This window comes from Mastigoproctus giganteus, chromosome 2 (assembly GCF_048544385.1).
Source record: "Mastigoproctus giganteus isolate SK-2022 chromosome 2, ASM4854438v1, whole genome shotgun sequence".
NCBI classification, from domain to species: domain Eukaryota; kingdom Metazoa; phylum Arthropoda; class Arachnida; order Uropygi; family Thelyphonidae; genus Mastigoproctus; species Mastigoproctus giganteus.
The window spans coordinates 25,352,606-25,378,546 of NC_143576.1; the positions used below are offsets into that span (position 1 = coordinate 25,352,606).

At 37.3% G+C, this 25,941-nt stretch overlaps 1 protein-coding gene across 2 annotated transcripts in view; it reads left to right on the forward strand.

Moving 5' to 3' along the window:
* LOC150089225 (uncharacterized) overlaps positions 1-7,334 on the forward strand; it is an 820,044-nt gene extending 812,710 nt beyond the window's left edge. For both annotated transcript variants that reach the window (XM_090390383.1, XM_090390382.1), the window contains exon 7: positions 6,974-7,334. In XM_090390383.1, coding sequence (XP_090246509.1) covers positions 6,974-7,157 — 184 coding nt within the window. In that variant the 3' untranslated portion in view covers positions 7,158-7,334. The remainder of the gene's footprint in view (positions 1-6,973) is intronic.
* Positions 7,335-25,941: the final 18,607 nt, after the last annotated feature.

Sequence of the window (25,941 nt, forward strand, 5' to 3'; positions counted from 1 at the left end):
TTCTGTCAGATTCCCACACTTGTTCGGTACACGTAACAAAATGTTCCTTTGACTTTAATTGAGGCGTTTTCTTCGCCGGTAATATCCATCAAGGAAGAAACTATTCCAACAGCACAATAAATGTTTTACTAAATGAGAATCACGCTATGAATCCTTTACCACCTTCTTGTTCACAAAAGCTAAGAACAAAGAATTTGCCTTTCTCAAACTGTTGACGTCAAGTCGTAAAAGGAGTCTCTAATCCCGGATCTAGCTTTCTTACAGTTGTTCTCCAGCACCTCCCCCTTCACACTCCCTACTTAATCGTATCGTTGGCATAGTTCCCCTTTCTTTCTCCTAGGTTGCTTTAAACAGAAATAAGGGGAGAAAGATAGGAAAACTATTTAATGGGCTTTTCAATAATAATGTGGTGGTGGGACACTGAAGAACAATATGCTGTGAGAACGCATCAAAACTATATATATAACACTTTTCTAAATCAGTTTTGTGTACGCCGATTTAAAATACATTGACCTACTATTATTAATTTGGATTTTATCTGCATATCTACAAATAACCTTTATTTATAGGAAAACTAATAACACATGCTGAAATCTTTAGCCTTTATGACAGCCTCTAGTCTCCATGGAACACTTTCCAACAGCTTTTTGTAAGTGTACTCCGATATTTTCCGCCCTTCAAAATGGCAACCAGTTCATCTCTGATTTCTGGGCAATCTCTCGCATGCACCTGACGATCCAATACATCTCGGAGGTTCCCTATAGTATTGAGGTCAGGGCTCTAGACTTACCAGTCCAACTTTTCGAAGTCAGTCCGTAACAAAGCAAGCAGTATGACATAGAGCGGTGTCCTACTAATACAGCCGAAGTGCTTCCACAACATAGATAACGCATTACTGTCGAGAACGTCTAGGTAGATCTTAGAATTCATGGTTGGTTTTGTCCGAAATAACGAATGGTCCCAGTCCAAACCATCACCGCTGTCTCCGCCAAACTTCATTGGTGGAATGATATAATCCGGCAGGTAGCATTCTCCTGGCCAGCGTTTCCCAAATTGTGTTCTGCGGAACACAACTGTTCTGTGAGATGTGAACAAGTGTTCTGTGAAAAATCGTAATTAATAATTTAAAAAAAAATAAAATAAAATAAATTTTGCATATTTCTAGCGTACACCACATTTGAATTATTATAATTTTTAACATTTTTTCGGTTATTAATATACTGGGATAGACTAATAATCAAATATAAGGTGGAACACTATTTTGGTGGGCTTTTGCATAGAGAAGTAGGTGGGCTTTTGCATAGATCTATGAAAAAGTAGCGATGTAGTGATCTAATATGCCATTCGTATGCGATTTAGCCTGAAGTACACGGATTGAAGGAGAGGGGAAAGCGAACCGATATCATAACTAAACTCGCTTCCTTGTATGGATTTTTTTTGATAATTATCACTATTTCGAAATATTATTAAAATAAATGACCATGGATTTGTTGTTTAAAAAAGGAACTTTAAAACGAGAAGCAATACTCAACAGTGGTCGATGAAAACAAACACAATATTATCACACTTCAAGGTGAGGATGAACAATCGCAGCCTTTTGTTTCCCAAAACTCCGAAGTGAAAAAACAGGAACCAACTAATAAAAGACCAAAACGAAAGAAAGTATGACGAAAGTTATTGAATTTCGGCTTTACATGTGTTGGAAATAAAGATGCTTCTGATGCACAGTGCGTCGTACGTAATAAAATATTAGCAAACAGTTCTTTGGCTCCAGCTAAACTTGTGTTTCGTAAGTGTTCCGTGACCAAAAAAGTTTGGGAAACGCTGCTCCAGGCATCCACCACACCCAAGCGCGACTGTCAGACCACGTATACCGTCACTCCAAAGCACAGCTTTCTACTATCTACGGTCTAAGAACGGTGGGCCTTACTACACAGCGTCTGGCATTAGTTGGGGTAATTAGAGATTGTGAATTCCTGCACTACCCTGGTAGCCCATATCATGCAACGCACTGTACTGCTGCTGACATGTTCCCCCCCCCCCCCAATCGTCTATGAGGGGCTGTGTTTTCTGCGATAATATCAATCTGCGTTCCGAGCGGACGATTCTTTACAGAGTTCTCCTGTTGCGTTCTGTCAGCTTTGGAGATTTTCCAGATTGTTTCAGCACCAGTCCGCTTACATTACAGATCATATCGACTGTCAAGGATCTTCAGTATCTTGCGAGGTGTATAAAGCCTTGAATGGTTTGAGCAAGCTCGATGCTAATGGGATTCTCGCTCAGATTACGCACCTGAGGGAACAAATTCAAATTGAGGAAAGACAGTTGTAAAATAGATGGATGTGCGGAAATTTGCCAGCGGGTAGTTGATTGCTGGAACAAACTTCCATCTGTCGTTGTGGAAGTTGATAGCTTAAGTAGCTTCAAGGAAGAACTGAACAGACTGTTGGAGTGAATGGGTGGGTGAAATGATTTTTTTTTTTTTTTTTGGCTGATGCTGTATAAGCTTGCATCATATGCCTCTACTAATGCTAATCTTGGAAATGTCACGTACACACCGATTGCTTATGTGACACCCTATTATCATTCCGCCAGGTGGCCTAGGTGTTAGACGTGTGTGAATCAGCTCCTGCTTTATAGTGATTTTAAGTAGTTTTTAAAGGGCATCTTTATAAAATCTGTGTACCAACATGTTCCTTAGATGACTATCAAGCAACTTAGATGGTTTTTATGAAGTATTAATCAAGATAAGTACTGTTTATTTAAGCTTAAATTTTTAGCGTGCAACGTTACTCTCTGAGCCTTTGTTTAGCATAACTACAAACAGCAACGTTATTGACTTTTTACCTGAAGTGCTTACCTTGACACAAAGCTGTTCGTGACCTTGGCAGTGTTCCTGCTTTGGTAAAGTCCTGCAGCCCTCTAGAAATTTTGCAGTTAGCCACTCCCACGTCCGAACTGTTGTCTCATTTCTTCAGACTTAATACTCTTCTCTTCGATTCCCTGCTGTGTCAATAACAGCTCACCTGCTTATTTGTTACATTCTGTTTGCTGATATTTAAAGCCATTCTCAACTCTTCACCATCCCACCTAAGGAAGCAGTTTCATGCAATGTATGTCAAAAAACAGTACGGAATTGGGTTATCTGCAAGGGAATTTGCAGTATGATTTTTTTTGTGATGTGTGTTCATTAATAAAGAACTTTTCTAAATCCAGTAATTTAAAAAACAATTTCAGATGCCCTTCATGCAAAAGTGCTAACAAGGGAAGTGCAAATTTACAGTCTCCTAGTCAACATCAGCTTTGCCAGGATACCCCAACAGATGCTGATCTCCTTCGCAACGCTGACCATCCTTCATCTCCCCACGTCAATATATTACTACAATCTCCTCAAGCCCTCAGACCATACAAGGAAGTCAACTAAAGATGCCTCAGCCCAAACGGATGACTCTTCTAATCCGTCTCCCCTGCCTTCAACAGCCCCAAACAATGATTACTCATTTGCTTCCCTGGAATAAATGCTGAGGAAGCAATTTAGAGAAACTGAAGATATTAAACAGCATCTTTTTCGAATAGAAGCAGCAATGTAAATTCTATCACTTGCTTCTCGAACTAAACAGAAATATTCGACACTTAGAAGTAGTAACATTTTTGTTAGCAGGCTAGATCACAATACTACCTCCCAGCAGATGGACCACCTACTATTAGAGCTAGAAATTCCAGGTAGAGCTTTCAAAATATAAATCAAACATTCCACATATTCATCATTTAGAATTGAGCTAAATAATTGTGACCTACAACAATATCTAAATCCTGATATCTGGCCAAATGGTCTACTCGTCATGCCATTTTATGGAGCTATTGGGGGATCGGTCAACAAGGCTAGTAAAAAGTTACCAACTAATTCTCAATCTGCTGAACTCTCTGCATAGCTAGAGAATGATATTCCTGATTCTCATCCTAATCCATCATTTAACCTGCCACCTAATACATCTGTTTGCAAACATCCTTCCAACACATATGTCCATCTCAGCATTTTTCTTCAAAATGTAAGAAGCATAAAAAATAAACTGTCTACGCTTATTTCATTAATGGTTGAAGAATAGCATGACATCATATGTTTAGTTGAAACGTGGATGCAGGAATCTTTACAAGATGTTTTCCTACTGCCGAAGAATCTCAGCTACAGGCCATACAGGACATCAAGAATTAATCGTAGAGGTGGTGGGACAGCAATAATTTTAAAATCCAATATTAAAGTTTTGAACACATACAACTCTAATACCTTCAACTTTGAGGGAATTTCCCTATTAATCCAAGTTAAGGATTCTCTGCTTCAAATTTATAATATTTATATTCCGCCTGGACCTACTGATAATGAAGTAATAACCTGGATCACTACTGTTCTTAAGCCTCAAACTAACATCATTATAATGGGCGACTTTAACCTTCCCCTGCCGAAATATAATTTACAAATGAAGCTGCTGTCCAACTCATTTTTCGTTCTAGTACTTTCCCCATGCAATATCCAGGCAACAGCTTTATGAAAATCTAAAAACAAAGCCTCTGCAACAGATGATCAGCGAATCTGGAGCCATGCTTCTTACAAAGTTAATCACTTCTACATGCGACGCACCAAACTTAGCCAATATAATAGCTGTCCCCAACAGGGAAAATTCAAGAAACCAGCGATTCAAATCCAACCACTCCAGCCTCAAACAAATGGACAGAATGTTCCCCAATGCATCCCTTCACCTCATAAATCATCACAACATTGATTGCAACAGGTCAATCAACTCTGAAGCCTACAGGAGTCAGATCTCCGATAAAATTAAGAAAAATAATCCAACCTAGTAATTGCAACTGAAAGCCAAATGTCCTGTTCTGCAAATTCTTTTTTTAACTCATAACTATAATTCCTAGTCATTGTTAATATCTATATATAAAATCTGCTATGTACATATACTCGATTATTTTATGTCATTCCCTTTGTATTATTACCTGCCCCTAGCCATGTGCTGTGATGGGCTTGTTGTATTTGCAATAAATGAATATTTATTTATTATTCCGTGCTGGAAATCTGTTAACTCCTTCGATTGTGGAATATTGCATTCACAATGGTCGGGCATAATTATAGTTGTTTTACACGAGGTGCTTGGGTAGAACAGTGGTAGTTAATGGGACAGTGGCTGTTCTCGGATTACGATCGCTGATATCAATATAAGTTAAGACGATTTCATTACAAAACACATACATACATTGTAATATGGCGCTTTGAGAGCATCTGCTGTTGATGTTATGAAGTTTAATCCTTGCTTTTTTAGATCTTTTAGCTTCTTTTGCAAGAATCTTTTTTTTTTTTCTCTTCGTGAAAAACAATGCTTCATTTCGAAATGAAGAAATTTTGATGCATTCATACTCTCACCCAGGAAATAGATACAGACTACGCACTACAGTTTTGCCACCAATCTTAGTGAAAATATGAAACCATACCTGATATACTGTGAGTCATTTCTTCTCTCTTGCTCTAACGAATTTCATATTCGCTTAAAAAGTACTTGGGGTTGCCTCTTCAAAAAGGTATCCTTACTAATTTTATGCTTAGTATTTCATTTATGTCTCAAATAAGAAATATCTTACTATGGAGTAAAATTCTTAGTTTCGTTACACCTCAACCTGACATCAATTAGAACTACAACTGTAGAACTGTTCAGCTAGTATTTATATCATTTCGCCACTGAAGGAAAACATTCTGAAGTTATCTATTTTACACCTATTATTTTGGTTGTTTATCTCAAAGCCCTTTACCGATAATATGCAAATATAAAAATAAGGATGTCAGGATATCTACAATAATACTCTGAATTTATTATTATTATTTTTTCTATGATACTGAAGTCCAACAAGTCGGCGGTGCTTTCTCCAATTGATGATATTCAGCACTGCTGACAGTTAATCTCCCAATGTTTTGTTTTGTTTTGTCCACAACTCTCATGACAATATCAGTATTTCTGTGATGAATTACTGGGCTGATATTTCTTTATACACTTAAAAAGTCACGTTAATCAACGTTCGCATGACCTAAACGTGGAATTTAGATTTATAATTCAACCATCGTGTGCTACAGAAACTTCCCGAAACCAGGTTTGATTCATTTATCTCTGTACGTCTAGCCAAGCTGGTGTGCAGATTTAATTGTAAAATTCTGTGACGCTAGCGTTTCTGCCATTTCTTTTATTAATATTATTATTTTTATTACAAGCCTTCTTACGATATTCCTCTTGGATTGATTCGTTTCTCTTACAGTAAGAAAACAGGCGAGAAGTAACGTGGAATTCGAAGTAAAGCAATTACATCTAATTAAGCCAAGCATTTTAATTAAACTGAACAGATTTGAGGACTGCTTCATCTTTCTTTAAGTTAACGTTAATTAAACGGCAGTTGTGAGCTGTCGACTGCATTCCCATTTCTGTACGATAAACTGCTTCTGGACTTCAGCTGAACAAGTCAGAAACTGCTTAAATCTAAATCCAAAACTTTTATGCCTGAAAACACTTTTGTACATAGTTACAAGTCCTTTACCCGAGATCGGTTCTTTTCAAACTTTTATTTATACACATTACATTCATCATCTCTAGTTGCTGTTAACTTTTCTTTTTTCCAGTTTTAATGTTGACTGCAATTTTAATTTACCGCTATGAAAGGACCTATTTATACATTTAATGATTTACGATATTCTTTTAATCGTTTATGTTTCTGTAAGCAAGAGTGAATAATTCACAGACAGAAGGTTAAATCAAAGCAGTCTCTGGTGGCTGCGTATAAATGAAAAGAGAACATACTAAGAAATTTTGGAAACACGCCAGCTGATCTGTCTTAAACAGACCAGCTGGTGAGTTGCTTTACAGCTGTTTTAGACAAGCATCTATGATAAGTTTTTATTTATTTATTTTGTTTTCCTGTTTATTTACAGAAGTGCCCGTGGCTTTATGCATATGAAGATCGTCCATAACGAAGGAAAATTTATCTTGGGCCAGTTCAGCAAGCCGTTCTGCAATATTCCAGAGATGATCCATCACTACAGCATCTACAAATTACCCATTAAAGGAGCCGAACATATGTCCCTACTGTATCCTGTCATAGACCAATTATTGTAATGGAAAAAGATTGCATATCTTCTTGGATATCCATCTGAGCGTACTGCGTAGTCGGCAGTAGAACAGAATAAGTCTCATATCTCGAATTATGTGATCAATAGCTCCTTTATAGTGCAATATCTTGAAACGGGTCACTCCTAAAAACAAACAGGATTGTGAATAAGATCATTTTTTCATCAATTTACCTGAACTCCTTAATAACGTTAAATGGATTATGTAGATCCCACTTTTGCTCAAACCTTTGTATGTTTTCCTCAGCAATTTTTTCTTATTTTTCATTTATTTTTTATTCTTTTAACATATCATTGCTTCCTAGATGCCGGGATAACTCGTGCCTACTTATTATGGCTCCATAATTCTCATCAAGCGATATATGTTGGGTGAGAAGTATCAGTTATTACTATGCAGCAGGTTTCAATTTGTTTTACTTAAAATCTCTCTCTCTCTCTCTCTCTCTCTCTCTCTCTCTCTCTCCATTTTATATTTATGGGTACTATTTTGCTTATTACATTTCAGCGTCTCTTTATTTTTACTATCTAATTCTCAACTGATTTCTTCCAATTGATTCCCTTCAGATTTCTGACTTAGTTTGATGATTATTTCCTCCTCAAAAAGGTTTCATACAACACTAATGACAGTGAAACCAATCTTAAAAAGTTTCCCATCTAGGATGTTAACTTTCACATTTTGTTAAATGTGCGAGAATCGAATTTTGTTCTGGTTTTTCTATTGTATTTAATATTTTTAGGAAATTGTCGTTTAGGTTTTGTAGAAAAAGAACTTTAAACGTCATCCCCAAATCAAGCATGAAAATATGGAATTGTTCCAACCTCCCATAAGGGATGATTAGGATATACCAAAAAGCCAAGTAGAAAACAATACTACAGATGTACAAGTAGGTGTACAAGTTATTCGTCAGTACGCAGGCAAAATAACGAGTATTATTTTTAGATACGTGCTAGGTGCCTTATCCATTCAAGCCACCCTTGGTAATCGGATTACAACACCTGCCCTAGAAATATTATCTATTTATCACTGGGGTATTCCTTAGTACTGCATTCAGAATCAACTTTTGTTTTTCTTAGGATTTGGGAAAACCCTTAACTTCAATACAGTAATACGCATAGAAATTATAATGTATATCTGTAATGTATAATTATAATTTTTGAAACTGCAATATATTTTCGACTGTATAAGGGGAAAGTTATTTGCAGTGTTTCTATACATGCCATATCACACCAGAAAGATGAAAAGGGCAAAAGTCCAGTTTTTTTTTTCTCCGTTTACCAGCGCATACGCAGAATTTGTAGTTTAACAAGTGCTATTATCACCGAGAATACTTTGAGCTTCAACGTGGGCTCCACATTTTGTCTCCCCCAGCTTCGAAAGGGAGGATGACCACGGTTCAAATTCTGCATACGCAGTGATACACCCAAGCTATATCCTAAAGAAGCATTTGCATCTTTGTTCTAGGCGTAAGAATCGATCATTTATAATTCCTTAATAACCCAAAGGAGAAACTCTTTTAGGTGAGCTTTTAAGTATCTAGTGTTAGTGGGTTTTTATTTATTTATTTTCAAGAATAATATGCATATGATCCGTACGTTAATTTAATTTTTATTTTATTTTATTATGATACCCATAATATTGGTTTTCCTTTCCACATCTTAGGTCTCAAATTTTGACCTTTCTAACTTAGTATTTGCATTCTGACTAATATTTTTCTTACCTTCTAATTGTTCAAACCAAATTTATAACTTATTAAAATGAAATATCGAATTATATATACTCTTATATTAGAAACTGATCATAAGCGATGTTTTAGCCAAAAAACGAAACTATACTGCATACATCATTATATTATTTTGTTCTTCTCTAACACCAACTCTAAATGTACTATATACACACAAGTTGGCTAGTATTGTCCACAACAGTAATATATAAAATTTAGTCCATAGCTTAAACGATATTTTGCCTTCAAGAAAAGTTAGACGCACAATTTATTAGTACCCTAGGTACAGCGATACTACTTGATGGTTGAAATAAATATTAAAACAGAACTTTTACGGAATCTCATTAATTGTGGTTAGTGTCCTCCATGTTTCTCAATCAGCATCCAAAACGGCTACCATTGTGAAGGTGAAGACCAGAATAAAAGAGTCGCTTGCTCGAGTTCCCTTCACCTGCTCGCACAGTATATCTGCATAACACACATACTTAATTTCACTTTCTGAGCATCAGTACAGCAGATAACCTAATATCCATCCTTCAAGAAAGCAAACACTAATTTCACATTCCAGCAATTCCTTCTTTAAGGCTTTAATAATTCTTTCCTATCTCGCAGGAACTTACTTGCCAGTGTGGTGCCGTCCCTTGCTTACTACTTGTGACAGCTATAACTGATGGCTGCCTTTCTGCAGTACCTCCTATAATATGTTAGTAATTCCCATACATAAGCTGCTCGGATCCTCGGCCTGTAGATGGTGACGGCAGATACCGACGTTTAATACCAGAAGGAGCAGCCGGGAGGCTATTGTGCTGCACGTAAGCTTTGTCGAAGTGCAGCACCTTCCTACCGCTCGTTCAACTCTAATCTCTTACGATATTGACCGGTGCAACACGTAGGCCCAGGCAGCGAAGCCTCAACAACAACTAATTTCGCTTTGAAATCTCCTCTGATAGCCAGGATTGAGGTAATTGATATAAAAACGGCTTCTAGCGTTGCACCAGTTGCTAAATGATGGCAGAGGGCGCGCAGGACTTATCTCACTGCTTATCGGGCTGTTCGCTACGTGGTAGACTGATTCCTCTGAACTTCTCCCCAGGAATTGCATGCAGATAAGAAGTGGGGAAGTGCACGTACGTAATTTGCCTTGGCGTTCCAATTGATTTCTTGCTGACAGTTCCCTGGAGTGCAAGTCTGACAAATGTATCATTAGTAATCGGAGGAACCGACCTGGGAAACGAACGTGGCGGAAGTTTTAGCCCCGCCACTTCAAGTTTCGCAGACAAGCGTACTACTTGAAGAAAGTTAAAATCCATCATTTGTTATAAAGAGATGCTGTTCGCGTCTTTGAAGTATCCTACGATGGAAGACAGTGATTTCAATTTGACGTAATGGCCATCAGCTAGGATAAAGTCGTAAAGAATATTTTGTTTGCTTTCAGGACGACAAAATAAATCCGGATTCAACTGAATTAATAGTTCTTGATTTCTCTTACACTGCTTGTTTACTGATTCACCCCAGCTCCAACCCCTTTCCCCCGCAGGCACTCCAGACACAAATTTGCATATCAATGCTATAGTTCATACTGAACTGCCATGCTTCATTTCTATACTCAGCGTGTTCCATCATCCGACCAGTGCCGGACAAAAGTATTTTAGCGCCTTCTTTATAAAGGATATATAATTTTTTTTTTTCATGATGAAGGCACGGTCAAGGGCCCCCGACTAATAATATATTGCAGGAGTGGTCAACTTAATTTGTGATGCGATCTACCATTGCAAAAATTTCATTGCACAAGGTGCTCAAATCGAGGGATGACTGTATATTTAAAATTCGTCGTGATCGACCAAAATTAAATCCCCGATCGACTCGTTGGCCACCCCTGATATATTGCAATGATGGCATAATCGAATTCATTATTTCAAGAATCGATTTTCAATTATGTTCATCAACTAATATATTGAAATGAACGTGTTTTTCTTGTCATTTATAATTAACGTACTATGACACCTGACTACTAGGGATTCACCGTCAAAGATTAGTGAGGTTCTTGACTTCAAAGAGGTTGAGAAGCCGCTTTTATTCTTAAAGTTACTCTCCCAGCTTAATCTGATGTATTACTTTAACACAGTCCCCGTTGTAGTCAATGCAAATTTGCCACCGATGCTGCAATGCGTTGATTCCAGCGAATCAACGATGCTAAATTGCTATTCGATGCATTCCTGGAGGCCTAACAGAAAACTTTCTTCGCTATTCGATGCGAAGGAAGTTCTCTGTTGCGCCTCCAGGAATGCAACCACTGCAGAAGTCACGTCACTTACGGCGAGAATATTCATCAGCCACTGATGAATAGGGGGAGGTGTCCGGTGTTTCAAAGCCGCATTCATACAGTGCAGCCATGGCAATGACAGACTTGTGAGTAGGTGCGTTGTCGTGGTGGAACATTACTCCTTTGCTGAGTTTTTCCTTTGTCTTTGATGTTTTCACGCAAACGCCTCACAAGGTCTGCATAATATGATCCTGTCATTGTCTGGCCTTTCTGAAGATAATCCACTAACAACACTAGCATCCGGGGAAAAAAAAAAAATACCGATGCCATCACAAGGAATCGACTTAGCTTTCTTTGGAGGTGGGAGCAGAACTGTGCTTCCACTGTCCCTTTGTCTCTGGCTGAAAGTGATGGACCCACATTTCAAGCTTGAAAACGATGATGCAAATGTTCACTTGACAATTCTTCTGAGTTTTTGATCTGCTGGCAACAGTTTTGGGACTCATCGTGCTGACAACTTTTTCATAGTGAATACCTGTTATTATGTTGCAATAACTTCCCCTAATGTTGCAATCATATCCTCATGAATTGCCTTTGGCGTTAGTCCCTTTTTTCCCCAAATATTGGATGACCGCACAGTGAACTGATTTTTTCCTTCTTCATTCACACAACTTTAACTTCAGGGCCTGTAATTTTTTTTTTTTAAAATAGACACTATTGAAACTTTGTACGTTACCATGAATGAAGAGTAAAAATTGAACACTGTACCATTAACCTTTCATACTCAAGCCATGTACTTTTCAAATCCCCACCCCTCGTATTACTAAAATGTTGAGGAATCTACAAACTTAATCCAAGTGGAGAAACCACAACGTTACAGACTAATTAGAAAACTGGTACGTTCATAACTCGATTAATGTTGATGTCTATGTTGTGGGATTTCCTAAGTTTCGGCTTGCCATCATCCCATTAAGTGCGAAACCATTCATTTACCAAAATATAAACGAAAAGGGTCCATAATTAACAATTCTCTGGGAAAAGTTCTAGTCGTGCGATTACAACGATTATTTCAGCGCACAGAAAATCACTGTTAGTCACAGAAGCGTGAATACTCCAGATTCAAGCATCATCTGAATAGGAACACTGGTGGCTGACGTTTCATTTGAATGGCTTAAACTATTTTCCTTTCTGTAGTCTGATTTAGGATTTTGTATTCTAGTCTTGGAACGTGTTTATCGAATTTTTACAGCGTTCCCTCGTGTGACGCTAGTTTCTTTTCTTTGAGTATTTGCATTATCTAGTCTCTGAATAGAACGTCCAAATGAAATATTGATTGAATGGTCTTCGTCCATTCTCTTCTCTCTCTTCCATCACTTTCCATCTGACTTTATTCTAATGTGAAAGAAATTTGTTACAAAGCAGCTAACTTGCTATGTGATATTTTCAACCCGGCCCCTAGGGGGTGATGACGTATTTACTTAGCAATAGTGTTTCGTTATATAATTCACTTACCTAGTTTATTTAAAGCAGCTGTTATACATCTTATATTAAAAATATTCATTCAAGTATTTTCGAACAGGCTGTTAAAGCATGTGCTAAACAAGTATGCCATGCCTAATTTGAATAAGCTTTCTTGTGTGACTGATTATCTTAAAAGGAGCTATTTTAAGAACCTCGATACCTTCTTATCGTTATGTGATAGGACAGCTAACAGTTACTTAGTGATCAGATCTATCTGTACATATTTGTAGTGTTAAACGTAGCTGTTTTGGCCAAAGATACTTCAACTATAAACCGTGTAAGTTATTTTGACTATAGGTAGATAGACAGGCCTTCTTTGTTGTACTTAAACTCTGTCTATTACAGTGCACAGATTTAAGAGCTTACTTGGGTGCAGCCTTTGATTATTATGTGTGTGCAGTGGAAAAAGTGGAAACTGCTCACAATTTGTAGGTATGAAGAGTGTAAAGGATCGGCATTATACAAGAATATGGACTAACAAGTTGTGATTTCGTTGGCAGCATTATGTATTTAAAGGCGTAATTTTCATACTTTTAAAATATCTAAATATGTTAGTTTTCATACATTTCTAGCTGAAATTGTAACCCAGAGAGACTCGCGATGTGTATTCATTATCACAATTTTGAATATGATTGCTAAAAACTCGAAACTCTTGTTATAAATATTATTACATAAATGAGGAATAATTGAGAGTTGCTGCTTCTTGTCAGTTCATGGTCTCAGGTGTGGAACCTTCCCTGAAAACGTCATGCTCATCGCAAACCATTAGATTGTTATTAGATTAGTGTTCTTTTTTTTTTTTTTAAGCTCTAGCTATGAACATTAATCGTCAAACGTGTTAAACTTAAAATACAGTACTGCAACTTCTTGAGGGCAGAGTTTTGTACTTGTCCTATAGCAATTCAAAGCTGAAATGCTTCAGGAGACTTCGGTTTACTACAGTAATTTTCTTATTAGTTAGATTGTGCTCAAAAATTGCCTACAGAAAGATTTCATCTGAAAATCATGCTCAAAATTATCTACTACTTGAAACTACTTGAGTTTCACCGAACTTTTCCATTAAATTTATCCAAAGATGAGTAACAAACCGATACGATCCACTGGTGATATATTTTAATAGTTTAAAAGTTAGCAGTTAATGGATTTCTCCATTATTTTGCAAGGGAGAGATTTGTCACCCTTTTTAGGAACCAGCTGGATTTGAGAAAATTTCAATACGAAAGTAAAAACATTATTGGAATAAGTGTAAAAAGGTTACACAAAATAGGAGCAAGCTTTGGAGCACAGGTTTTGGGAATTGGTGGAGAAATGCAGTCAGAACCTGCAGACCTCTTGGCATCAATGGTGTTCAGTATTCGTCTGAAGTATTACTCCATGTCATAAGGAATAATTGGTGAAAATTGGATAGAAACCTTTTCCGAAAATACATTTAATAAAATGATAACTTCGAATTTTAGTGTTAGGTTTATTAAAAGTGGATACAAGTTAATCCTTGATATTTGGTTACTTAACCAAAGGTCACGAAGTCATAAATATTCACAACTATTGTTCGTTGTTCCCTTATACTAGTTGTAACGTGAATTTAAGGAAGGTACTGACATGGATAAAATGTGATGCTTATTCGCAGAATAAAAATTAGTTATATTCGTCATCTATTGTTTGAATTTAATCCGCTTTACCTGGACCAATGCAATGAGACTTCTTGATTATTACAGCATTACGCAGGTAACTGTGATGAATTCCGTCCTTGTCTCTCTGGGGAGAACATTCTGTATTTTATTATGAAATGTTTGCGTAAAGTATATATTGGAGAATTCTCTTTATTTGTTGCACATATTTAGGAAACAAGATCAAACGTTACTAATGTCAGAAATGACAGTCTTCCGTTACTGTGAAATGGAGCAACCTTTCTAAAATTATGTCCAGGACCAAGAAAGTAGTATGCCGTAGTCAGATAGGTGCCTTACTCTGGTGCCAACTTATATATCTTATCTGTTCCTCAAAGGGTCTGCTTTGAGGGGGTATAGCTGTCAACCTTACCTTTGTACAGTGCTCTCCAGCTTCAGAGGGCACCTGTGTACAGCAGATGTTTGCTCACAAAAATATAGATAAAACTGCAGTGCGTGGTGGTATGTATGTGTGCGTGCGTGTGTCTGTGCGAGTGTCACATTGGTGCTATTGTAGATTTGTATAGCTTTATTTATTACCATCGTTAGTTCATAGGGATAGCTGACAGCATGACCAGGGACGTTAGTGTATAGACCAGACTACTTGATGTTAACGTTATTCTAAGTCATGTCACATTTTGTTGTATCGGTGTTCCTGCACTTGTTTTCTTTGCCACTTTAAACGGGACATAGCATTTCGTAGTCTATTGTTTCTCGCTAATCGTTGAAAGAAGCATCGGGATGAGGTAATTTGACACAGCCAATTTGGCTTTGAAAAATCGCGGTCCCGCCATGTACACATACTGGAGGACTTGTTGGGGTCTGCTGAATGCCAGCAGTAAATTGACGAAATCCTTGGGATCAATTTATAACCTCTATACATCTTGTAAACAATGTCTTCGCAAGATATATTGATGTTTCTGCATAATTTTGTACGAAGAATGCGTTCTGCTACTCTGCAACGAAATCTTCGTGGCCTACCTCATTGATCATCTTAGAAGTTGTTCACGAACGGTCATCGGAATACGGGATTGAGTTTTCAGATCTGGTATGTATGGTACCTTTTGTTAATCTAAAACTTCTACTTTTCCCCATCGATGGTATGCAGATTCACCTCAATTACTTTGGACTTATTTCTGAATGTTGGTCCAAATGAATGCGCTTACTGAGGAACACTGAGAAAATGAACCAGCCGAATTTATCCAGTGAGAGTTAGACCGACACTGGCATCGTCCACGCCATAGGCGAGCCATGTATATAATTTATGTACGACGGTCGTGTCTCTTTATAACAAGCACTGATTCAAATTGGTAGCGTTCGTCTCGCGCACCTGTGTTTTCTTCTCCAAATGGCTGCTTGGATTAAAGACAATCAGATTATCTTTAGTAAAATGGCTTTCTTTTATTTATTAGAAAGAACATCGAAAAGAGATCAAATTGTCAATCCCTTGTCAGCAATCAAATGGCGCCTCATGTTAAGTAAATTCTTCCAAGGTTCTTTGCTGCGAAGATTTTTTCAGCAGTACTGCCGATGCCTGAACACTGCATTACGGGTACCGTTAATTGGGGAGCATATCTTGACATGTACCTGTTAATTGCTGTAAGGTAGTGTCTTGGCACCTGTATGAATATTTCCTATATGTAATCGATTTCAGTATGTTATGTACCATTATATATTGTTCATTAGCAGATTCAGAGGATAATATGTTTCATTGTAAACCAAAGAAAATTTCGTTAGCTGTATATTACGTTATGTTGCTATGTACACCTCCTGCGGGAAGTGTTTGTTAGTACATGGTGTTGTTAGTCAGTTGTCTAAATTTATGTACACCAACCATGTTGCAAATATTGTTTTCTGTACCGAGATGTTTTGCTATTTGTAACATACGTTGGTTCATGTGCGTGGGTAAGACAATCCCAAATTTCCTCTTAAAATAAAGGTGCTTTCCAATAAAAATTACATTCGACTTACTGACCACGTGGTTAAATGAAGCTGTTGTGCCCCGACACATTTAATTACAGGTTTTGACCACTTAACCACAGAGGCAAAGCAGGTTATGGTACTGGGTTGTAGGTCAATTTTATTTGTTCTGTTATTGACTTGTTGATGTTAAAAAGCCCTGAGTTCTGTGATTTAAGTTACTGTATCCCTGTATTCTATGTTCCTCACCAAGAAGTGAGCGATGAATGCATGTGCTAGGTAATTGGTCCCTATTGGTGCGGCGTTGAAAAATAGCGAAAATAATATTCAGTGGATACCGAAATAGTTGTAGCGTTGTAGCTACTCTATCCTAAAACATTTCAATAAAAACAGTTTAAAAAATTATGGACTTGTTGGATTTTTAGTTTGTCTTTACACATTCTCTACCAGAAAAGTAGTAAACAGATATTTACCAAACAATTCTTAAATAATTTATAAGAACATAAGCTCAGGTAGCCTTGGTTAACATGACTATTCAAGGTTTTACACAGCACACTTTAACCCCGGAGCTTATGATCTGAATTACATAAATCAGGTGAGATAACGTGTTGATTAGCATTAATTGGCAAAATTGAAACTTCATGTGGCAAGAATTCAACCAAGTGCGACAGACTTGTGGAGGAGCAAATTGATCAACAAGATCAATTACAACACCTTGATATAGCAATGCATTCGTAAGGCACAGGATGAGAGGTCTTGTGGTGAATTTCCGGATGCACTGGTTTTGAGAAAATTTGTGTACTCCATTTAGTTCACAATTAAATATTCAGATTTCGTTCAACAGCAATCCACTATTATTTTTGATTTACTTCAGTTAATTCGTAAGAAGCAACACTCGTATGTAAATAAACTATTAACATCACGAAATAAAAAAAAAAATGCAATCATAGCAAAAATAAAAGTAAAACTATTAAGACACCTTAAGTTTCATAGTAACATAATCAAAACTTTAAAATAAAAGGATATGTTAAAATTCTAAAAATGCATAAGATCAGCGGTATTATATTTATCAATTTATATAAGTCTTAAGTGTCCATAATTAGTTCTTAATTTCATAAATATAAAATATGTCGGGCAAGTAGATCTAGTACACGTGGGTTTACGTGATCAGAAATTCGGGACAAGGTTTTAATTAAGAATTACTTGAAGAATAAGGGAAGTCAGCGCTACCATTCATTTGGAAAAAGGCTGAAAGTGATATTTATGGAGATGCTTATAAGGGTATTTTACTGTCAGGGGTTCCAGCATCTGTTTCACAGTACTTCTAAAGCAGAAATTAAAGGGTTGGAATGGGGATCCAATTGGGAACACCAAGCTCGAACCTCAGATGGATTAAGGCTACTTGTGAAGTTTCCTGTGGGGCGGATAAGTGTAATGAGAAGAATAACACTTCTAAATACCAAGTGTCTGATAGCTTTTCTGGTGATAGTATGGATATGATAGCGATGCTTCTATTTGTAGTTATTGTAATGACTTAATGACACAAGGAAGTGTCCATCCTATTTAAAGTTAAAATTATAGCATGAAGAGCTTCTAGTTATCCAAATAACAATCATAAATGAGATTAACTTTGCAAAGATAACTCACCTCTGGTGATAACTTTTTTACGTTAATTTCTTTTCTCACTACAAAGATCATTCACTTAGAAGGGAGTTAACTTTGTAAATAAGACTCTTTTTAATTTGAAGTATAATAAAAGCAGAGAGTTTTTGTAGGCCATAAATCTAGTCAATGGCCTTAGGTTAATAAAATAGTCACGAGCATTAAATTAATCCGCAAAAGTCATGATATAGCATTTAGTAGTGTTAGTTACATTTCTCCTCGCTGAAATTGTCCCACAACTCAAAATAAGTAGAATAACAATGTCAACTTAAGAAAATGCAATGCACAGTGTGAAGCCACTTCTATACTTCACATTGTAGATAGTGTGACTTCACATGAACAATACAAGTGGCCGAACAACGCATTAAGGATTCTAAAATGGAGATAATGTCATCTTGGCGAACATTCAGCAATATTTCTCGCACTTCTGTTGTGAGTTGGGCAACTAGAAGGCTTATATCAGTGAACGTCCAGAACAAGGAATCCAAACCTATCTCTAGGGAGGTTTCTGCGAATATTATTTTGGGTGATCTTCTGCATTGGTCTGCTACAAACTGTCTGTCTGTATAGCCTAAAAATACTACGGAGCTCTTAAAATGCTCTGATATAACCCGTCTTCTCATCATTTGAAAAAAATCTCTTCCCATATGATCTTGGGTCTCGTAATTGACTTTTACAAAACATGCTGACCATCTTTTGGTTAAAGTCAGGACCTATACATACCTAATTCTCCGGCTCTCTAAAAACCCTGGGGATTAAATAATCGTATTTTGCCGCTACTGTAAAAGGCCGTCTTTACAATTCTGTATGTATGGTATCGGCACCTGGTTTTGGTCAAAAAAAAGTGCTGTTCAAGCTGAACTTAAAACAATTCAGTGGTCTGTTTTTCTCGCAATGAGCCGAGCCTGCAGGATTGTATCTAATTTTGCCCTATAGGTCCTAAATTGATACATCCTAACCTTATTTTTTTATACAGAGTAATTTGTTATCATATACGGCATGGGATATTTTGATTTTGTAAACTCTTATAAACGTTATATATAATCTAAAGGCAGAACAGCATCAACACTAAAACGTGCTTTGCAAAGCTGGCAAGTAAGTCGGAAGATTTCTACCAAAGGGCAGGTCACTTACAAATTTATTCCGGAAGCAAGTTTCATTCGCCTCCCTCAAATTACATTGAAATAGCAATGTTGACATCCAAAATTATACGCATTTCGGTCATCGTCCCCTTAATGCAAGACTGGCTACTTTTAACCTTTTATACTCATTCAGAATTTGTGGCTGTCTGACTGGGTGCAGCACATCCTCTTTCATTATCATTTATGCCATGATCTATGTTATCATAAAATGGTTTTATCTAAAGAAACCAATGTGATCAGAGGTAAAGGCAAGAGAGAGAATTATAAAAGAATGATATATTTCTTGGACTCTATTAATTGGAGATATTACTGTACACAGTCGATTGCAAATGTAAAATGAGATTATTCAGGGAGATTCATCCTCGAAACCACAAACATGTTAGTACCAGGAATCACGTTCCCTAAATGCAAGATGTCAAAATGGATGAACCGTGATTCACAACGAATTCTGGTTGGGAGTTTATAATTTTGAAGAATGACTGCTGATTAAAAAGCTTACTTTTCAATTTAGAAAGTTTCTTTATGATACTGACCTTGAATACTGTCAAATGTAGATACGTGTTTAGCATACAATTTACCAATTATAAAATTGAGTCCAAGTCATTGTCTGAAATACAGTACACAAGAGCAAAAGTACGGTTGAATTATGAGAAACTTCATTCTCCTTCAAGGGATGAAGGCATTCATTAATTTCAGAAGAATGTGCTTTCGAGTTCCTTAAACCAGTTTTCATTGATTTGGGCATCCTGAAAGGAACGAATGCCAAAATGAATGATTTAGCGAGCTTGAAAGGACATAAAGGATGCGAAAATTAGAATGATGAAGAAGGGGGAGCATATACAAATCACTAGCCATAAATGCGAAAAAGAGTTTTATTCATATGGAAATATGAAAAGGGAAAAGAGTAAACTACACGGAAACAAAATCATATATAATCCAGCCATGGCGATAGCTGAATAGATACTTTGTATCAACTTTGACATTAAAAATGTCCATTTTAGCTGGATAACAAACAATGTTCTAGAGATACAGGAAAGACAGTGACAATGATATTACAGAGGTCAACCTAATAGAAAAACTAGAGAACAAAAATGGGTAATTTCCCAGGTACCGATGGTATTTACTTTGGCTTTCTGAAAGGCTGTGAAAGACAGTGACAGTGTTCAGTGCATGCAGTTCACTGTAAAGGCCAGAATGTGTACGTGTAGGGTTTATGAAGCGTAGTGTTGGGTTGTGTTATTCTTCTGGCAAGTGTGAGTATCAACCTATAAAGAATGCTTTTCTCCAGGAGGAAGTCTTATTTGGCGACTCAATTGTAAGGGAACCACGGAAAATATTCTCCAACAGATGGCATAGCGACAGAATATGTCAACCGAGCGCAAAAAACTTAAAAACTCGTTTTAACAATCAGCTTGCAATGGTATTTTAACAGATGAATGATAATACATGTGGGAACTAATTGTCAAAGCTTAGGCGAACAGATGAACTGGTTATGGAATATAAGGTCACGTTGAAAAGGTGTCACGAGATGGGACGAAATGTTCTTATCTGCAATTCTGCCCAGGCACAAGGGATTTCACGATAAAGGGCTTGTGAATTAACTCTAGGCTTCGGGAACTCTACAAGCTTTATGGGGGAAATTTGTTTTGTCACTATAATCGGTCTTAGTTGGTAGTTCGGATTATATTTTATAAACACGATATTCAGTTGAAACAGCGGAGGCACAAGGGTTCTGGGAAACTTCTAGTTCTGTGGAGGGTTAGGGAAGTTAGCACAATCCTCAACTCAGGTCACCAGCATGGTATACAAAAATTACACTTGTTATTGTTGTCGGCGCAGTATGGTCTCAGTCGCATCAGCAACTGAGACCATACTGCGTCTTATATACGTTTATTGTCGTTATGTCTGTAAATTGTGTTTTGTGGTCGGCTTGCTGAAAGAAAAACCTGAGTTTTCAGGAGTAAAATCTAGCTAACCTCGTCTGAGACCAATAAACTCGGCCGCGTTGTGAAAAATTCCCGCGTCATTGACGGAATTCGAATCCAGACGTTTTCAACCCATGTGGGGAGGATGATGATTATATCAACTGTGTCCCATGCCGGCACTCAACACATCAACACACATACTTTCCAGCCTTAGCCTTAAGCCTTTTCAGATGCTACAGCGGCATATACGGGGAACCCCTAGCATTGTCGCTGCTATGGGTATTATTGCATCAGGCAATCATGTAACCATTCACTGCCTGCAATAAAGATATTAACCCTGCTGGATACCGGAATTAAAACAAACACACCTTGACCTGGTGCTACCCATGGTCTGCGCGTGTGGCGCAGTGGTATCGTCACCGTCCTCCCAAACCGAGTGGAGAATGCCCAGGTTCGAATCCCGTCGATGACGCGAGGAACTTTAATGGGCTTTTTCACTCCGAGGCTAAGTTAGTCGGTCTCAGTGGGCAGAGAGCATGGATTTTCCACCAGAAACTGGATTTTTTTTCGTCCAGCTAAACAGGCAAATCGACCAGAGACCACATGCAATTTACAGACACAAATACTGATATATGTATGAAATTACCTAGTGACCCTAATATAATAGTTTGGCTTTTTTTTTTTTTTTTTGTGCTACTCTCACTGAGAGCGCTTATGTATATACCATTAATTCGCTAAACACTCATGGGAAACTATAACAGAAGAAAAATCTACTAGGAATCAAAGACCACATGAGAACACACTTTAAAGTAATTGCTACATGTGGTATCAAAGTTGTCAAAAGCAACGGAATAAAATACGTAATTTGTCTATACAGTAATTCCAATAATATTGTATAAATAAATTTGATCAAGTTAGCTAATGCTCATGGGCACAGATACAACAATGGCACAGGGATACGAAATGAGGAATATCATTTCACCGAATATTTTGTTCAGTGGAGATAGCGAGTGGGATGGAAGAATGGTACTTCTGATCAAAATCTGCCTGAAAGAGATAGTGTTCCCAGAATCAGATGTGAAATGACTTGCAGTAAAGGGCAGTAACACACCCTCGTGTTACATGCCAAATGACCCTGAGAAGTATGACAAACATCTCTTTAGGCAGATTCAATGAGCTAGTGAGTACGATTGTCTAATTATGGGAGACTTCAACCTATCTCTTATAGACTGCAATATGAGAATCGGAAATAGTTTTTTTTTTTTTTTTTTTTTGAAGAAACTGGATGATCGTCACTTACACCAGCATGTCCGAGGCAGTAGAAGCTTACTAAGGTGCTCTAATATACTAAATCTGGTTCTCACTAAGGAGCCTAACTGTACCAAAAAACTTTAGAATGAGTGAACCAGTAGCAGGCAGTGACCAGACCATCAATATTACGGATTTTATCTAAAGAAGCTCTTGCCTTACTCTGTCAGAGAGTAAAGGCAAGAGCTTCTATTTCAAGGGATTATGAAGAAATGAGATTTCCTGGGCTCGATTAACCGTCGAGACTACTGTTGTGGTGTCGGTTGCAAATGTGGTTTTTAAGGGTTTTCATCCTTCAAGCCACAAACATTAGTACCAGTGGTCAAGTTCCGTAAATGTAAGATGCCGAAATAGATAACCAATGAGGTAGAGAGTTTAATTGAACAAAAGAAACAAGGGTGGGACAGTTACAATCACGTGATTTCGATTTTTATAAACATTATAAGAAAATACATAGCACCACTGATAGGGTAAGATGAACCAAAGTTGAATACGAGAAAATACTAACAGAGGGTTAAGAACAGGGACAGGAAGTTCCGATATGCGAATACCAAAAAAGCAGAGAGTTAATCAAATAGATCAATGGAATGGTTGCAGTGGAAAATACATCAAAAATGGAAGATGAGTTGAGCAGATTCGATATGTACTCAACGATATGTACATTCGAAAGCACGCTCAAATTTCTGGGAAATTTTAAGGAATGAGATTGTCTAAAACAGGGGTTCTTAACCTTTTGCTTTAAGCGAGCAAAATTTTGCAGCTAACAATATGTGCGAGCACTACATATTAAAATATAAATTATTTTGCTTAAAGATTAAAAATGCATTTTTCAAAATAATTTCTAGCCGTATTATGCATACAAGAATAATATTTCTCGATTAAAAATTTTCAGCTAATATTTATTACCTTATCAGTGTGAATCTTGACTTTGAAGAGAAGATGCCAAACCTTTGAAATTAATTTCTTTTTTTGTTTGTTTTTGTTCATTAATGAAAAAATATTTTAACACGTGTATGTTGATCCAAACATAGAAAGTACTTTGAACGCTTCTCTTCGTAATAAAGGAGATTTTTTGCAGTCGGAAGAACCTCAGAATTTTAAAATTGTGTTGGAAAAGAGATTTCAGAGCTAAACACGACTGCATATCAACAAGTTCTAACTCGGTAGCTGCTACTTCATTTTGATTGAAAATGTGTTCCAAGTTACTGATTTCAAAATTTCTGTAATTTATCGTTAATTCAAATTTTGGGAGGTGCTCTTTCAAGTATTCAAATCTTTATTGGAATTGGTCAACTGAGGTCTTTGATTATATTCATTACAAACGTTGAGCACTCCCCAGCAATTTCCTCCAGACATTTTTTAAGAGTAGGAAAACGAAGCAAATTTCCTTTTAAAACTTAATTCTGAAACTTGTTTTTCCCTCAAATTCAATAATCTGTTCGTATAAAACTACCACAAATTTAACTCATTTAAATGCTGAAGATGTCAACCATGAATGAAAGTGTAATCTTTAAATCTTCAGTAAAAATTTCATCAAAAAGGTTTTCTTTATTACTTTCTATTAGAAAAGCTTTTAGTTCTTCTAGCACCTCCCAAATTCTGGAGAGCGCCTTTCCACGACTGAGCCAACGAACCTCTGCATTGGTAATAAAATCAGATAAAGTAGTATAAAATCCATATAAAGTAGTATAAAAATACTTATTAACATTTAGCATTAGTAGAGGCATATGATGCAAGAAAGCAAGCTTATGCAGCATCAGCCAAAGGGAAAAAAAAAAAAAAAACACGATCCCATTTCACCCCTCCGTTCGTTCCAAGCTCAGCCTTAAATTTATTTAGGCTATCAACTTCCACAACAAAGGATGAAGTCTGTTCCACCAACCAACCACCCGCTGGCTAACGGCAAACTTCCGCACATCTATCTTACATCTGTCTTTCCTCAATTTGAATTTATGCCCTCTCAAATGATTATTCTGAGCAACAGGAAGAATTCCATCAGCATTGAGCAAAAAGTGCTCAAACAGTGCTACATCCTTCTTAAAATGAGGCCTCCAGACTCAAGGTGTGGCCTGACCATTTCCTTATATAAGTGGATAATCACCTCCTTATTCCTGTTAGAAAAATTCCTATATATCATTGACAAAACACTGTGAGCTACTCTTATACACGTCAATCAGATCACCTCGCAGGTGCCTAATTTCCAGACGGTGTAATTTACAAAATTTAAGCGTTTTTCCATAAGAGCAACCGTTTGTTCCATTCACTAATCTGGTTGCCCTTCTCTGTACTCGTACCAACAGTGCTACATCCTTCTTAAAATGAGGACTCCAGGTGTGGCCTGACCATTGCCTTATATAAGGGGATAATCACCTCCTTATCCTTGTTAGGAAAATTCCTGTATATCATTGACAAGACACTATGAGATACTCTTGCAGACCGTTTGCACTTCTCAAAAAACTTCATATCTGCTTGCACAATTACCCCCAGGTCCTTTTCGTTCTCTACCACTGTCAGTGTAGTACCACACAGTTGATACGTCACTCTGGGGTTGCTGCTTCCCATATGTAGTACTTTACATTTTTCAATGTTAAACTTCATTTGCGACCTCTCAGCCCATCTGCTCAACTTTTCTAGATCCTGTTGCAGCAGCGTACTGTCATTAGTGCCCTTAACAACCCTGCCAACCTTCTTATCGTCTGAAAACTTGGACATTAAACTTGATATACCATCATCAATATCATTTATAAATACAGAAAACAACAATGGACCCAATACTGAACCCTGAGGGAGTCCACTAATAACATTAGTCCACGATGAGCGGTGTCCATTGATTACCACTCTACGTCTTCTCCCACTCAACCATCCCTTTATCCATAGCAGCAATTGCCTCCAATGCCACACTGCTCCAATTTGTGCAGCAGTCTTCCATGTGCAGCATTATCAAAAGCCTTTCTAAGATCCAAGTATATAATATCAAAGTTATTCCCTGCATCCAGTTCCTTTGTGACCACATCATAGTATCCAATCAAATTGATCAGGCAAGACTTTCCCTTAACAAACCCATGCTGTGTCCGAGCTATAACTGAAGTCTTGTCTAGATGATCCTGCAGTGCTTCTTTAACCAGTGCCTCCATTAATTTTCCGGGAACAGAAGTTAAACTAACAGGTGTATAATTACACGTGTTGCCCTCTGATGCTCCTTTGTGAATTGGGGTCACATTTGCACATCTCCAGTCTGTGGGTAACTCCCCTGAGTCCAAAGAAGCTCTCATAATTATGGCTAAGGATTTGCCTATTTCCTTTGCTGTCTCCTTTAATATAACTGGATAGATCCCGTCCACCCCGGGTGCCTTTTTTATGTTTATCTTCAACAATTCCTCCTCCACTTTCCTCTCAGTTATTACAAAATCATCCAGCTCACTGCCAGAGTTTAACTCACCTCTGGCATTCCCCTCGCTGAATAACTCCTTATGGGTGAATGTAGAGGCAAAATATTCATTTAGTTTTTTAGCCACCTGAGCAGGATTATCAACAGTTGAACCATCAATATCCAGTGGGCCAAACTGATTCATCCCTTTCCGTCTAGAGTTGTACTACTCAATATGTTCTACGTTGATAATAATATTAGTAAAATAATAAGGGGA